Genomic DNA, 14,764 nt, shown 5'->3' on the forward strand with positions numbered 1-14,764 from the left:
TGTGTTCCTCCTTCCCTCGCTCCCTGCCAGCCAGAGGCGCCGCGTCTGGCCGCGTTCGCCGCTCCCGCCTCTGCGCGCAATGTGAAGAGTCAGCAAGTTCCCAGCGGCCGCTGAAACGCTCCGGTGTCTCCGGGGAAGGCAGTGCGCCGACGCCGCCCGGCCGGGGCGTCTCGAGGCATGCCGGGAGTTGTAGTTCTGCCGCTACGGCGTCCCGCCTGCGGCGGCGGGGCCGGCTCCCGCAGCCGCACTACGACTCCCGGCAGCCCTCGCGCCGCACCGCGAGGAGCCCAGTTGAAGCGGGTGGCGGCGGCGGAGCGCGCCCCCTCCCCCCCGCCGAAAAGCCCCAAACCAAAACAAAAACAAACCGCCCCCCCCTGCCCCCCTCGCCCGCCGCCCCCGCCGAGCCCCGGACATGGTGGCGCCGGGAGGGGGCTCCGCCAGCTGCGGGTGCTGATCCGGCTGCCGCGTCCCCCTGCCCGCCCGTCCCTCCCCGCCCATGGGCGAGACATGGACTACGAGTTCAAGTCGAAGCTGGCGGCCGAGCGCGAGCGGGTGGAGGACCTGTTCGAGTACGAGGGATGCAAGGTGGGCAGAGGCACCTACGGGCACGTCTACAAGGCCCGCCGCAAGGACGGGTAAGGGCCGCGCCGAGAACCCCCTTCCACACACCCCCTTCTTCCCCCCCACCAGCGCCCTCCCCTCCTTCCTTCCCCTCCCTCCCTCCTCGGAAAGTTTCTGGCAGCGCGGGGGCCGGAGCGCGGAGCCCGCCCGGGTATCCCCCGCCCCGCGCCGGGAGCGGGCCCCGGTGCCCCGGCCCCGCGGATCGGTAGCCGGCTGCTCGGAGTCACGGAGTCAATTAGGCTGGAAAAAACCTCTGAGATCATCGAGGCCACCCTATGACCGAACATCACCGTGTTCAACTAGACCATGGCACTAAGTGCCACATCCCATCTTTGCTTAAACACCTCCAGGGACGGTGACTCCACCACCTCCCTGGGCAGCCCATTCCAATATCTAATCACCCTTTATGTAAGCAGTCCTACCTAATGCCCAACCTAAAGCTCGTCTCGCTCTGCCCTTTCTCCCCCCGCCATCCCTGGTGGTGCGGTGTCACCAGGCTGTGCCCTGGGGTCGCCTTTGCTTTACATGTCGTGTTTCAGGTCGTCACTTTCGTCTTTTGTGTGACCGCGTTCGTACTTTGACGTTCTGTTCCGATTACTTGCAGGGGATTGGGAAGCGAGGAGCACCTGGCTCCCGACGGCCCCTCCCCGGCTGCTCCCTCCCGAGCGGCCCGGGGAGCTCCCGGGGCGTGTGTGGGTCCCTGGTGTGTCCCCAGCCCCAGGGACCCCGCTGATCCCAGTGCCGGCACACTCGGCTTGACTGCCTGTCTGGGATACGCTCCTTGTAGGCAGAGCTGGAGGCTGCTGTCCAGTACCTACGCACAGGTGTGTTTCCATCAGTTTCCCGTGAGAGAGCAGCATGCAGGTCCCTGTCCCCAAACACCTGGCTGCTGGCTTGATCCAGAGGCATTAACCCCACGTGTGTTGCCTAAGCAAGGTTTCTTCTCCAGGGAAGAGACAGCTGGCACCATGGGATTAGGTATTCCATGGATGCCACTTTCACGGTACTGTGGTTAAGAGAGCAGTGGGGAGATAGGGCTGTAATTTGGGATTGTTTGGTTGGTGTGCAGTTGTTGAAGGGGAGCAATCCTGAGGCCTGAGCAAGGCTCTTGTGCAGGTGTGGGTTCCAAACAGCATCATTTGCTTTCAGAAGAGGCAATGAGCACTTTTTCACTGTGGTGTGTGCCTGGTGGACAAACACAGGTAGTGTTTGCAGTGTTCTAAGCATACTCAAAGGCTGGATAAAATATACCCGTGAATTGGAGGTGATTCCTTTCTGTTAGAATGCTAAAGGGAATAGCCTTCCATTATAGCCAACTGAAACGTTGAAAAAAAATGGGACTGAATGTGGAAAAATGACAACTTTTAAGTAAAATTTTAGAAGTGGTTAAGGGAATGCTGCTGCTTTAGCTTAATTGAGAAGTCTAGGATTCTTCTGTAGGAATAAATGGCATTCATATGCGTCTTGAAAATTTAAACTCTGAATTAGGAGGCTATAGTATAAAAGTGAATAACTGGTATTATTCAGTTATTAAATTCAGTTAATAACTGAAAAGTGGACACTAATTCCAATGAAAGATTAAATACCAGGAAATGAACTCTGATTCTAACTAGCTTGCTCTGCAACCTTAGGCATGCTAGAGTACTATGGGTACTAGAGGGTAGCTAGCTTGAAATATCAAAGCTTTTGCAGATATTACAGCTGCCACTGAGTTCTTCCAATCTTTTTGAGTTAAGTGGTCATGGTTGCTTCTTTTTGTTACGTATTAATTTATATATGAAATGTTTATGTAAAGCATACATAGGATATATGAAAGGAAGTAGTAATAAAACCATCAAAAATGATAGTTAAATGTTTGTTGCTGTTCTTTGATAGAGTAAGCCTAAAATTGCTGCTTGTAAGAAGAGCATAAAAAAGGCAGAGCTTTGGATTTACTGTTTTATTAAAGAAAGAAATTTGATATAAGTTAAAAACTGACATTTTTCATTCTCAGCATCTGCAATGGAAAGCTATCACAGGAGTTACATTGCTGCTACAAAGCACCCTAAAGGACATGTCTTCAAAATCCTTACAATAATAGCAGTATGACAAGTGCAAATGGGAAGTAAATATGATAAAAAGATAGCTAATGTGTCAGAGCTGTGAGTAATCAAAGGGAGACCTTGAACCGTAAGAAAACTAACTGGTAAAAGGAAGTGCAAAGTTTCAGTGCTGTCAGATAGATTGACATGTAATATAACATGGTACAGATTCAACTCAGAGGCTTTACGTCATGAAGCTTGAAAAGTGGCTTATTTTTTCTCTTTTTTCTTGGTCTTTATTTTATGGTGTTGATGAGTGAACTCTTAGTTGCTTTTGTGTAACTTTAGATTCTTGGGTGAAAGTAAGGTGTGAACAATTTAGGGAAAAATATAGAAAACAACTGAAAACATTGATATGAGACGATTTGCTTATGTAAACACCTAGCTGAAGTACATCTACAGGTTGGAGGATATTTAGCATTAGTCCTGAACTTTAAGGGGTCCCTAATGAAAGAAATTAGCAAAAGAAATCAAGCAGTGGTGCATATTTATTGTATGCTGATCACTGGGAGCTTTTGAGGCTCGTGTAAAGGAATTTTTCTTTAGCTAGTTGCAGAGAATGTTTCAGTATTTCCAATTTGCAAGTCATTCCTGTATAAAAGAGAAAGATTTTGGCTTCTTGCTTCATATAGTCAATTTACAGCCTCAGGAGGCTGAGGGCAATAAGAACCTTGTAGCTCTGCAGAAATTCCACTGAGAACTTGTCACTTCATGTTTCAAAAAGTTGGCATATGAATTTTATGAAATAGTAAAATGTGTTTATATGGAGCTTGGCAAGCTGTTCGATAAAATGCTTGTAAAATCGTGGTTGTGTTGCTTAGATCTCTGTGAATGGCTTGTGCATAAAAGCAGTTTTTTGACAAAGCAACGGCTTAGTTTGGCTTTTTCAGCCTGGAGTAGAATATCATTTGGGCATGTTTCTAGTGAGCTGACTGGTTTATATGAAAGTTAAAAGATTTTTTCTTTTTTAAATAGACGGTCAGATTTTAACAGTGTTGGTGTTACATTCGAATCATTATCTTTTTAGAGATTTTGAGCAGCTGCAGCCTCTATTTAGTTCAATAGTGTTTGTATGGTCTGATGAAGTCTGGAGGTGCTACTTGTGTTATACATTTAGCTAAATTAAGTACCTGGGTTTACAGAACTTTTGTTAATACCTCTGTAGTTCATAAGGTGTAGAAAATAGGTATTTATATAAGCTGTCCAGTCCTTTATTTCATGTACACTAAAACCGGGTCGGTGACTTCAGTGGGGGCAATAATGATATAAGTCTCGTGACTGCAATTCAGTCTTCAGTATTAGGTTACTAGCTCTTTTTGTAGCTGGAAAAGGTCTGTTACAGTTTTTTTTTGTTTGTGCTTCAAAGCATCATGCTGACTTTTGCTAAGTGTTTTCTTGGACACATTTGCATCTGTCTAGTAAAGCAAGAATGCAACTTTTCCAGTCATGGTTAGGAAAACGTAGTTTTGTTTCATGCCTTACCTTTCCTCATGTTCCTTGTCACTTCTTTGATCACATTCTAAGCTGTGATGTTGTGCACACCTGTTTCATGACTTGTATCACCTCCTCCTATGAGAGGCAAGTCTTAGGTTGAGTGAGGTTTGCAAAATTCTGTTTGCTGTGTATGCCTGAGTTATTTCCCTTTGCTTTTTTGGAATGATCAATCTTTACTGCCAGGCCACTCTAGAGTATTTCTGTTCCTTCACCAGGATGTCAGTCCACCTGCAGGTGGATGTTTGCATGAGTCAGCAGGCTGAAAAGACACCACTGCTCGTTAGTCAGGAGTGCAAAGAATAGTGGGATGCTTGAGTCAAGTAGAAAATAGGCCACTCTGTTCTTCATTCTGTAGCAGTGACTGCAGATGCAACACTTGCAAAAACTGAATCTTCATGTGAATAAAACCTTTCTATTTATTGCTGGTTCTACTTACCTGTAAACAAACAATTGAGGTGACTGCTTTCTCTCAGTCCTGGGCTATTTTATTTTTTATTCGACTCACTAGCTGTGTTTTCAGCAACAAAAGTTATAATATATATTACCTATATACCTGCTTGGAAAGAAAAAAAAAATCATCATTTTAGCTTAATCTGTATGTTTCAGAACACCTTTCAAAAAGCAAACATTAGCACGTTTTAATCTTGTTACTGAAGGAATGGCAGAAATACGAAATGATCAGCTTTCAAAACGATGGCAGTAGAAGGACCAGGATTTGTACCCTGGGCAGCTCCCAGGCTCACTGCCAGCTCAGTAGCTGGCACTGCCCGGGTGGACCCTCCTGCCATGTTATCCTTTGGCAAGCATAAAAGGTTTGGTACTGCCCTGTACTTACAATGTATCAGCTGAACCAAGTGTGTAGGTTTATATGCTACTGTAGTAGTATACTTTTGAAACTTGTCAGATTACTTTGTTACGGTACCTGTAACTTTTAAAAAGAGGGTTGGTATAAAACAGGTTTCACCTTCATTGCCAATACGGATTTCCCTTTTGAAAACTGAGCAATAGTGATGCAAATCCAGAAACATCACTGGAGTACAGGCATAGGGAGGGGAAGACAAATGAAATCTTTTTTCCCTATTTTTCAGTACTGTAAGCTTGTAACTGAAGAGGAGAATCTGTTTTCCTCCTTGGATCGATATTGGTGTGCAGAATCACTAGTGTCAGGTTCTTTACTCACAGCATCCAAGTCCACATAAGAGTTGAGTGCTCCCTTCCTGGCAGTGCTCAAGGCCAGGTTGGATGGTGTTCTGAGCAGCCTGGTTTAGTGAAAGATGTCCCTGTACATGACAGGAGGGTGGAACTAGATATTTAAAATTCCTCCCAACCCAAACCATTCTGTGGTTCTATGAACGTTAGAATATGGGAAGAGAAAGAAGAATGAAGGCAAATATATGATCTTAACACAGGAATGCTGCTTATGGTTGTGGCCATGTCCACCTTCATTTGTTTTAGTTTTTTTATTTGATCAATATTTTTTGTTTGAAGCGGAAATGGAAAAATATTAAGAGAAAAAAAAAAAATCTGCTATGAAGCATGGCTCCATTGGAAAAACAGAATTTCTTCTGGGGCAACTTGGTGCATTTGGTATTTCTGCTAATGTTGTTACATTCTTCAGAGGTAGCATCTGGTCGAGGTGGTGGCTCAGGTCACTATGGTGGTACAAAACTTAAAGTGCAGAAGATCTAGAAGTAATCTGCTTGATCTTTTAAATCAGTATTCATTTAGCAATTAATTTGTGTACTGTTCTCCCCATACTCTGTAAAACTTAAGTAATTTAAGTTATATAGCAGGAGTTTGTCAGGAGAGGAAACTTGCACTCAAGTTAGCGAAATGCTGCAAATGAGCAACGTTGGTGGCAAAATGACAGGGGAATGAGTACGTGTATACTGCAGTTGCAATTACTCTTAAAAGAGAGGCAACTCACGGATGTGGCAAGGATTATACTCTCTTAAATGTGAAACTGGAATATTATTTACCAATGCAAGTTGATACTTGCCAGACATTTGAGAGTATATAATAATTTGTATCTTTATATTTTCTTACTTCCTCTATTTGACGTTGCCTTGAACATAAGCAATTGTTGTGCTGTAATTGCTCTTTACTAATATAAACCTGTGACAGTCTGAATCACAGAATTATTGATGGAAGTCAGAATGCAGTGTATTAGATTCTAATTCTGGAAAATCTTGTACCAGTTATGGTATCTGAAAACCTGTGGTTTGCTTTCACTTTAATATTTTTTTCTTTTCCTGATGAAACTTAAGGTAGGATAGCTGAAGGTATTTATGCCTTGTTAAAGTCTCTTGAAAGCAAAGAAAACCTAAATACTAGATTTACCTGCAAATCCTGAAAATGCCTCTTAACCACTGAATGCTCTTAATGTGTATGAGAAGGAGCAGTAGAACTAAACCAAACCTGTCTAACTAGTTGCCTGCCATGTGTTCTAATAGAAAAGTCCCCATCTAGGAAGAGCTAATTAGTACTTCATATCTGTGCCTTAATGAGAGCTGCTGTTGCAACTATACGGTAGCTTTGCTTCCTGCCCAAGAGGATAGTGCAAGTGGTGATGAGTAATTTTTAAGGGGAAGAAGAGTTTCTTTTCTGTGCCCCATCTAATAATAGGGTGCAAAGCAAGATAGACCATGGACTAGGTCAGAAACAAAATGCTTCTCATGTGAACTGCTTGACATAGCAATTTAATATGTTGTATTCCTGGGTTATCCAATCTAACATGTTATATTGTGGGCAGATGTGTAGAGGTGTTTTTCATAAATTTATTTTCAACATGAGTATTTTCACATCATGTATGATTTAAAAAGAAACCAAAAAATCAGCAAAAACTCCAAGCCCCAGAAATTGCTGTGATTCATAATGCTGCAGCTGTGTTTGTACAAGTAACCAAAATTTCTGTGGAATATCCTAACCAAATCACACTGGAGATTTACCAGTAACATTAAGTTTTCACCTATGTTTTGAAAATACCTACTGAAATGCTATTTGCCTCTTCTGCGACCCTGATCAAGCTCATGATTTTGATAGACTTGGGTCGAAAAGTGCCTTTGTCCTCTGTTTGTAGCACCCGAGTTCAGTGTTGTGAAGTGACTCTGTTTTTGTGTGCTTGCTTTACGTTTGGTGCAGGAGGAGGTTCAGTCTGTGTGTGTCATCAGAAAGGGATTGTTAGCAGCAGTGATAGACAGCTCTTACATTCTGCTCCTAAAGATGTGTAGTTCTTTGAGCTCCTTTGCTGGCATTTGAGAACTGACAGACACTGCAGTTTTATTTATTTTCTTTTTACTGAAACAAAGTGTTAGAACTTTAAAAAGATTTATTTGTTTCAATAACAGTACATTTGCTTGAAGGAATGCTGAAACTGGTCCAGGACAACTGCGTTTTGGCTAACTCAGTATGTGACTTCAGGAAATGAAGAACAGTTTCTACTTGTGTAGCAAATACAAGAAGTTTATTGTTTTGACTTAACTTGAGTTTAATGTTTTCTAAATAATATAGGTTTATAAAAGACCTCCCAGCTCTGGGAGCTTGATTTACATGGTTTACTTGACTGTAAATTAGATGACTGACAGATAACAATGCTAGTTGTGATATTAGAAATCATTATACCTCTTGTGAAGTTCCCTATCTCAACAGATTCAGGAAGAAAAAGTGCAGAAATATTTTAAACCAGAATTTGTTGTTGACAAAGTCCAGGGAAAAATCTTTAACTCAACTGAAACTTCTGTATCTGAAATTTTTATTAACATTTTTTTAGACTTTTCTGTGGGAGTACAGTCCTTTCATTTAGTGGTGGGAGTTTGTTTGTGAGAGTTTATGAAATACTAGTGCATCTAATAAGACTGGAGGGAAAAAATGTCGTGGAGATAATGTCAACTGACCTTTACAAAATGGGTGTCTGTAAGTGTGGGTTGGGTTTTTTAGTTGGTGTGTTGTGATTTGGGTTTTTAAACTTTTATTATTTAATTTTACTTTACTGGAAAGAGGAACTGACTTTTCTGGTTGTGAGAAAGATTGAAGAAGCTGAGGTTACTGAAAGAGTGGATCCCTGAAGTGTGGTATTCATGTTCATGTTTGTTTCTGTCTTTTCTGGACTTAGCAATCTTTAAAACAATATTTTCAAATGAGGCCACTGTGTAACTGCTTGTTTCTCCCTCAGTTGTCATCTGTTTTCTACAAAATTCATGATCTTGAAATATTCTACAGTTGTTCATCTTGTAGATGATACCACCCTGAAGACAGGCTTTCCAATAGACAGAGCAATTGCCATAGCTTCTTGTGTGTGCTGGGAGTGTCAGGTTGCTCAGTTAAGTATCAGGGTTCTGGACTAAATAAATGGGAACAGTCTGGACAGCGTGGCTTTAAACATGTGTTCCCATAAAGTGGGCCTTGTGTGCATTATGATTTTTTTTTTTTTTGTTCACTCCGTGCTGACTTAAGTAGAAAATGTTATTGATTTCTTTTTGCAGTCATGTGAAAATAAGAGTTACAGGCAATTGACTTAGAGGCAGAAGCTGAATCTGTTGGAATGGAAACTCCATGTGGAGGGATGCTTTACTATTTTGAAGTAATGTATCTGCTTTCCTCATGCATTAGTTGAAGGAAGAATTAATCCTTTTTGTGTGGCCTGAAGGTTTTCTGCCTCTTTTGTCCCTCCTTTGTTTTGCCATCTTTATTAGAGCACTTGGAAGCATTCACACAGGTAATGCTGGGATTCAGCTCTGACTGTGATTGTCCTTGACTTTCCCACCTCATTGATAATGTCGTGGGGCCTGAGAGCCTCAAGAGATACAAGGGCCACTCATGCATGACATTTCTTGCAGAATGTTTGGCTCTGAAGTCGGTTGTTTTGAGAGAGATACTTCTTATAAGTCATGAATTCTGCTAATTCAGTGGTATTTAGAGAAGATTCTCACTTGTGTTAATAATGAATTACCTTGGATTCATGCTGATATTTAACACCTTGCACATTCAAAAATGCTGTGTTTGTTGCTTGTGTTAATTGTCGTCAGTGCAGCTGAGAGTGGGTGTCAGCTCATGTCTTTGAATGTGTCTATTCCTGAAACTGAGTTTCTGTATCAGTTGTTGTCTTGTTCTCAAGGGCATTGTAGACTTCAAATTTAGCTTATGTTCATATCTTTTGATTAAAACCAGTCACTGTACTGGATAACCAGTTGTTCCTTTGCCCAGTTCTGTCATGCTTCAAATGAGAAACAGAGGCAGACAAATTGCCAAATTTAACTTGACCTTCAGAACAACCAAAAGACCTGTTAGGAGTACAATGCTGTTTATTCTACTTTTAGTGTCACTTCAGTGATGGGGAAAAAAACAGCATAAAACTTCATCAAGTGATGTTCTTAAACCTCAGATTGTGACAGAAGTCGATTCTGACTATGGGACATGGAGTTCTAAAATTCAAAGGAAGCAGAATGCCCCTCCCTTTCCGCAGGAACAGATGTGATAGCTGACTAAAGACCTTGTTTATTTTTGAGAAGTAGCAAGGTTGTCTTAATGGCTGGAATTAAAACTTCTATCTTTGAGAAATCCTTATCCTCTGACCCTGAAGTGAGGAAAAAATGTGGAGATGCTCCATTAAAAAAAAAAAAATCAAAAATTATCTTTTTTTGTTTGTTTGTTTTTTACATTCCAGACGGAATTAAATTACACCTTATGGTAACTTTACGGACTTTCCTTCCAGTCCTTCTACTTTATTGTGAGGGTGTTGTTTCAACTTTGCAATTTGTCAGCTGTAGTAAATGTTCTGTCTCACTCTGTCCTACTCATTCCATATGGAATTTTTGATCTTATTCATGATCTGGGTGCAGCTTCAGTACCTAAAGACTAATTTACCACCTAAGAATTACACCCATATTGTATTACACCCGTATTGTGCTAGCAAACTTTCATGTAGGTCTGGCTTTGAGAATTGATAATTTCACTGTAGATGGTTTGAGTTAGGAAATCTGAAGGAAAAGATCAGAAAATTTGGGATAGATCTCTGATAAATCTGGACTTTCATGCGCTTTAGGGAAAGCATTTGATGATGTCATGAGTCAGAAAAGGATAACTGAGTAGCTGCAGCTTTTAGACCATTGCCCTTCTGTTAGGTTTTACATTGGGTCAATAATTCTGCTTATTCTGCTATAGGCAAACCTGGTGCTTTATAGGGATTTAGAAAAAAAAATCTACACCTGGTATTTAAAACATGTTCTTGCTGGAAAAGACCCCCAAGAAGTACAGGCTTCCTGTTATTTGGTGACTTGACAGTAATTTCCCACCTATCAAAGTTGCAGTATTTAACCAGATTTAGCACTACATGGAAAGAACTGTGATGCATATTAAGCTGAACTGTGTAGTTACAGTATGGCTTTAGGACTTGAATTCTAAAACCAGACAGCCCATTTCTTCACATTTATAGTTAGTCACAAGTGTTCTTCTTGAGTGATTTTATTAAGCAAATGGCAGATTCTTTTTTGGCCTAGTCATAGGACCCGGTTTCTATGACCTTGGTATGTAATTCACCAACAAATAAAAATTTATTTCCTCTTTATTTCTATGGTGTTTTTCTCCTTGCTGCTGCTATTCCTTGTTTTAAGGTAGCAAATCCTTACATGCAGTATCCTTTTGGGCAGGGAGGTATTTCCTAAATCTATTCTTTATCTGTAATCAAGCCTGTCTGTAAAGAAGTAAAATCAGATGCAGCTCTTTCCTCTGCTTAAATAGAGCAAATGCTGGAAGAAGCTACCTGGAGCAGCAGAATAATTTTACAGCTTTCAGGGTTTAATGTGAACACTTCAGTTTTTACCCTTACAAACAGGCTGTCAAGTCTGCTTACCCCAATCTGCTATGAATGTACTTGTATGAAATTCACAGTTCTCAGTCACTCCAGATACTTAGGAATCAGTCTAATTTTAGCAATGGCAACAACCCTGTAGCTGGTTGAGGTCTCTGAATTTTCATCAATAAATTTGGAGTGAGGGTGGCAGTGACTGAAGTTGTGCTCTCTTTCCTTGCAAATACGAGGTTTTATTATTGTAGTGTAAAGGCTAAATTTTAATAGATAAAGGTTAGTAAGATTTCTAGTGGTCTGGTATTATATAGATTATTAGAAATGAGATCCTTCACTTTTGTCTGTGAAGTGAAATAATCTGAAATTGTTGTTAACAGTTAGAAGGTATTTCTACTACAGAGATTTGCTTTTAAATTTCTGGATTAGAAACTAATGGAATAAAGAGAAGATATGGTTTGAGTTATGTGTAATGGTACTTGAATACTTTTAGTCTCCTCACACTGATATTGAGAGACCTCTACTCCCCACTCCCAGTCTAGTGAAATCATAGCTGGGAAAAGGCTTTGTGTTTTTTTTTTTTTTTTTGGTGACAAAAAACCTTATCAGTGATTACATTCACATTTTTTCCTTTTAATCTGCTTTCTTCTCATGAATGAAGAACACAATATTTATGTTAGGTGAAGTTTGTGGAGGATTTATAGGGATTCAGCATCTTTTCTGAGGCTCTGTGGAAGCAGGCAACGTCAAGGGCGTTATGTTTAATGACAAGTAGCTTAGCCTCACTTTAAGAACTTGCCTTGTTCTTTGGCATGTACATTTCACCCTGAGTTCATAAACTGGTTTACAGAGGAGTAAACAGGGGGAAGGATATCACTAGTGTGATTTTGAGATACATTTGGGTTTGTTCTACAGATTATGGAGCAAAATCTGTTTCAATTTCTCATGGGGTGCTGTGATTACACAGAGTATCTATTAATAATATGATGCAGTTGGTACTTTTAATATGAACTCTTTTAGTCTGACTGGAACATGATTTTCCAGCAGGTGAAGCTGGGTGTAATGGTTACTCTACCTGTTTCTCATAGTGTATGTGATGAAAGTCAGGCATCTTTTTTAAAAGCCTAATTCTAGTAATTATTTGGCCTATATTTGAATGTCTCTGCTTATTTGTAGTAGACTTAAGCTTAGAATGCTAATTTCAACAACAAAAAATTGTTTTCTTGAAAAGTTTTTTTTTTTTACCAACTAACCAAGAAAAAAAAAGTAATTATTTTAAAAATTCGCAGATTGGATTATGATTCTCAAGTTAGCCTTCTTTTGGCATGCATTTATGCCACCTGACATTGGCAAATCTATGAAATTACTGAAAAATGGAGCAGTAACCCACACAGCATTCAGGAATTTGGTATTGTTGTGTTTTGAGAAGAGTAACATCTAAAACAACACACGAACTTCTTCATTTTGGATGTGTTCTTAGGTTGTTCTAGAGGGTTTCATGGATAGTCTTGGAGGTAGCTAAAGACAGAGAAAAGTGCTGCCGCCTTGTGTTATTCTGTGTATATACTGAGCTATCTGGTGTCGTCTGGGGTTTGGAGTGAGACCTAGTGGAGTTCAGGAGGTATCATCAGTCAGTGACACCAATGAGCTGAGAAACATTTAAGCCCCTTTTTGAAAACTGAGATTGTAAGGACTTGAGACCAAGAAAACACTAAAACAACAAACAAGAAAAAAACCCACAAAAAACCAAAACCCAAAAAAACCGAAAACAAAACTAGAAATGCAGTATTTACTGTAGCGTATTGTCTACATTCCAAAAAACTTTTTCCTTTTGTTTACCTGGCTCACCCTGGACATTGTATTTTCACTCAAGTTCTCTTTAACATTGTATAGTAGAGACTGTCCTGTTTGATGAAAGTTTTTTACATTATTCCCACTCATCAAGTTTACTTGTAGATGTTTCAGATAAGATACAAGCTCAGCTTTTAAAGATTCAATAGTTACTACCTGATTTACCATCCTGCTGTTTCCACAAAAATTGGATTTGTTACTCAGTGGGCAACAAGCGGAAAACTGCACATGAGAGAGAATTGATTATTTTATTTCTGAGTTCTTCAAGCCTGTGTGCCTAGTGGAGTTCCACAAACCAAACCAAACAACTATCAAGACCTTTTACTATTTATACATATCAGCAAACAAAGGAATTAGTGTTCATTGGCTACAAGTTTCATAATTCTCGTATTAATTAGTGTTCTATCTTCTGTTGGTTAATGATTCCCTCACTTCTCATGCTAATCAGTCCCACGGTGTTTCTGTTCTTTGGGCCGATGGTTTTTGGGTCAATGATCCGTGAGTCGGTGGTCGGGATCTCCCCCTGAAGAATTCCCTTTTACCCAGTCAGAGCTGGTTCAGCACAGTTGCTGGGTGATGTTTATTGGTTTCTTCCTTATCTTGGGGATTCTGCCCAGTGTCCTTGTGCTCATAAATTCTGCATTCTTTGTGTTCTGCTGTCAGTGGTACATCCTTATTCCCAACTTTGTTAACCTCCCTCTGGGCGTGAGATCGCTGAAACCTGTCAGGCCCTAAAGCTTAACAAAAAAGCTTAGCAATTCTACCAACCAGTAATTTGTCTTTCTAACACCTGGATGTCACTTAGAGCTCGTGGGCTGCTGTCTGTTTCACAGACTAAATCTCTATCTTGTTGATAAGGCCTGAAAGTATATAAAGATTAAATCTTAAAGAACATCCCTTCTTAAGAAAATTTTATTCCACATTTTGCAACACTGCCACTAAGAGGAAAGCCCAGGTCCAGGTGACATACATGTCTGCCCATTCTGTATGAGAAATCCTTTTCTGTGACTGATGCATGTGATGTTCTGTTTGCACCACCAAGAAAGTTCCCACCAAATGTCTGGGGGATGCATCAGCACAGAAGCTAGCTATGCAGTCCACAGACATTACTGAAACTCTTCACAGCAGTAGAATGAGGTAAATGCCTGCTGGTTTCATCCATTCTTTTCATGGCCAAAAACAGCTAGTTGTACTTCATGTCAGAGTGAGCTTGTCTGGGTCTGGATTGTGGGAACAGCCTGTAGCTGCTGTGAAGTTTTAGCTCTGCCTGTGAAGGTGAAGACAAGCCTTTTAAAGGGATGAGGTGGTCAGGGATTTCTTTTCAAATTTCTGTTACCATCCTTACTGTTTCACATTTTTAATTTATTATGTAGGTCTCAAAATGAACTAATGCAAAGTACAGTGAAATGGCACATGTATACTGCTGGCTAGAAATAAATTAAGATCAATCTGTAGATTCACAGCCTCTGTAATTTGTGACTGGTTGTCATGTGGATGAAAACCAACTGGCTGAACTGCTGACTGGATAAGGCTTGATATGTTTAGAGGCTAGTGGTAAAATAAAATTACAGTAATTTCATGAGTATAAGCCGCATCCTTTTGACTAAAATTTTGGTCTGAACCCGGAAGTGCGGCTTATATTCCGGAACGGCCAATATATGGATGAAATTCAGAAATTTGCCAACCTGGAAGTGCGAGCCCGCAGCAGCCCTGAGCCAAGCCGAGCCCTCACGACCCCGGCAGCGGGGTAGCAAGGCCGAGCCAAACCCGCACGGCCCCGAGCCAAGCCAATAAACCCCGTGGTCCTGCAATTCTGTTACTAATTGGCAACTTTGTGAAAGTTGCACGTGGATCCTTGCTGTGAACGAAAGTGCGGCTTGTAATCCGGTGTGGTTTATACTCGTGAAATTACTATGCT

At 40.9% G+C, this 14,764-nt stretch overlaps 1 protein-coding gene across 1 annotated transcript in view; it reads left to right on the plus strand.

Annotated features, from left to right (window-relative positions):
- Window positions 1-388: 388 nt before the first annotated feature.
- CDK19 (cyclin dependent kinase 19) overlaps window positions 389-14,764 on the plus strand; it is a 123,456-nt gene continuing 109,080 nt past the window's right edge. Inside the window, exon 1 of the mRNA XM_033055019.2 lies at window positions 389-635. Within this exon, the coding sequence (XP_032910910.1) occupies window positions 508-635 (128 nt within the window). The 5' untranslated portion in view covers window positions 389-507. The remainder of the gene's footprint in view (window positions 636-14,764) is intronic.

The sequence above is a fragment of the Catharus ustulatus genome, chromosome 3 (assembly GCF_009819885.2).
Source record: "Catharus ustulatus isolate bCatUst1 chromosome 3, bCatUst1.pri.v2, whole genome shotgun sequence".
Classification (NCBI taxonomy): domain Eukaryota; kingdom Metazoa; phylum Chordata; class Aves; order Passeriformes; family Turdidae; genus Catharus; species Catharus ustulatus.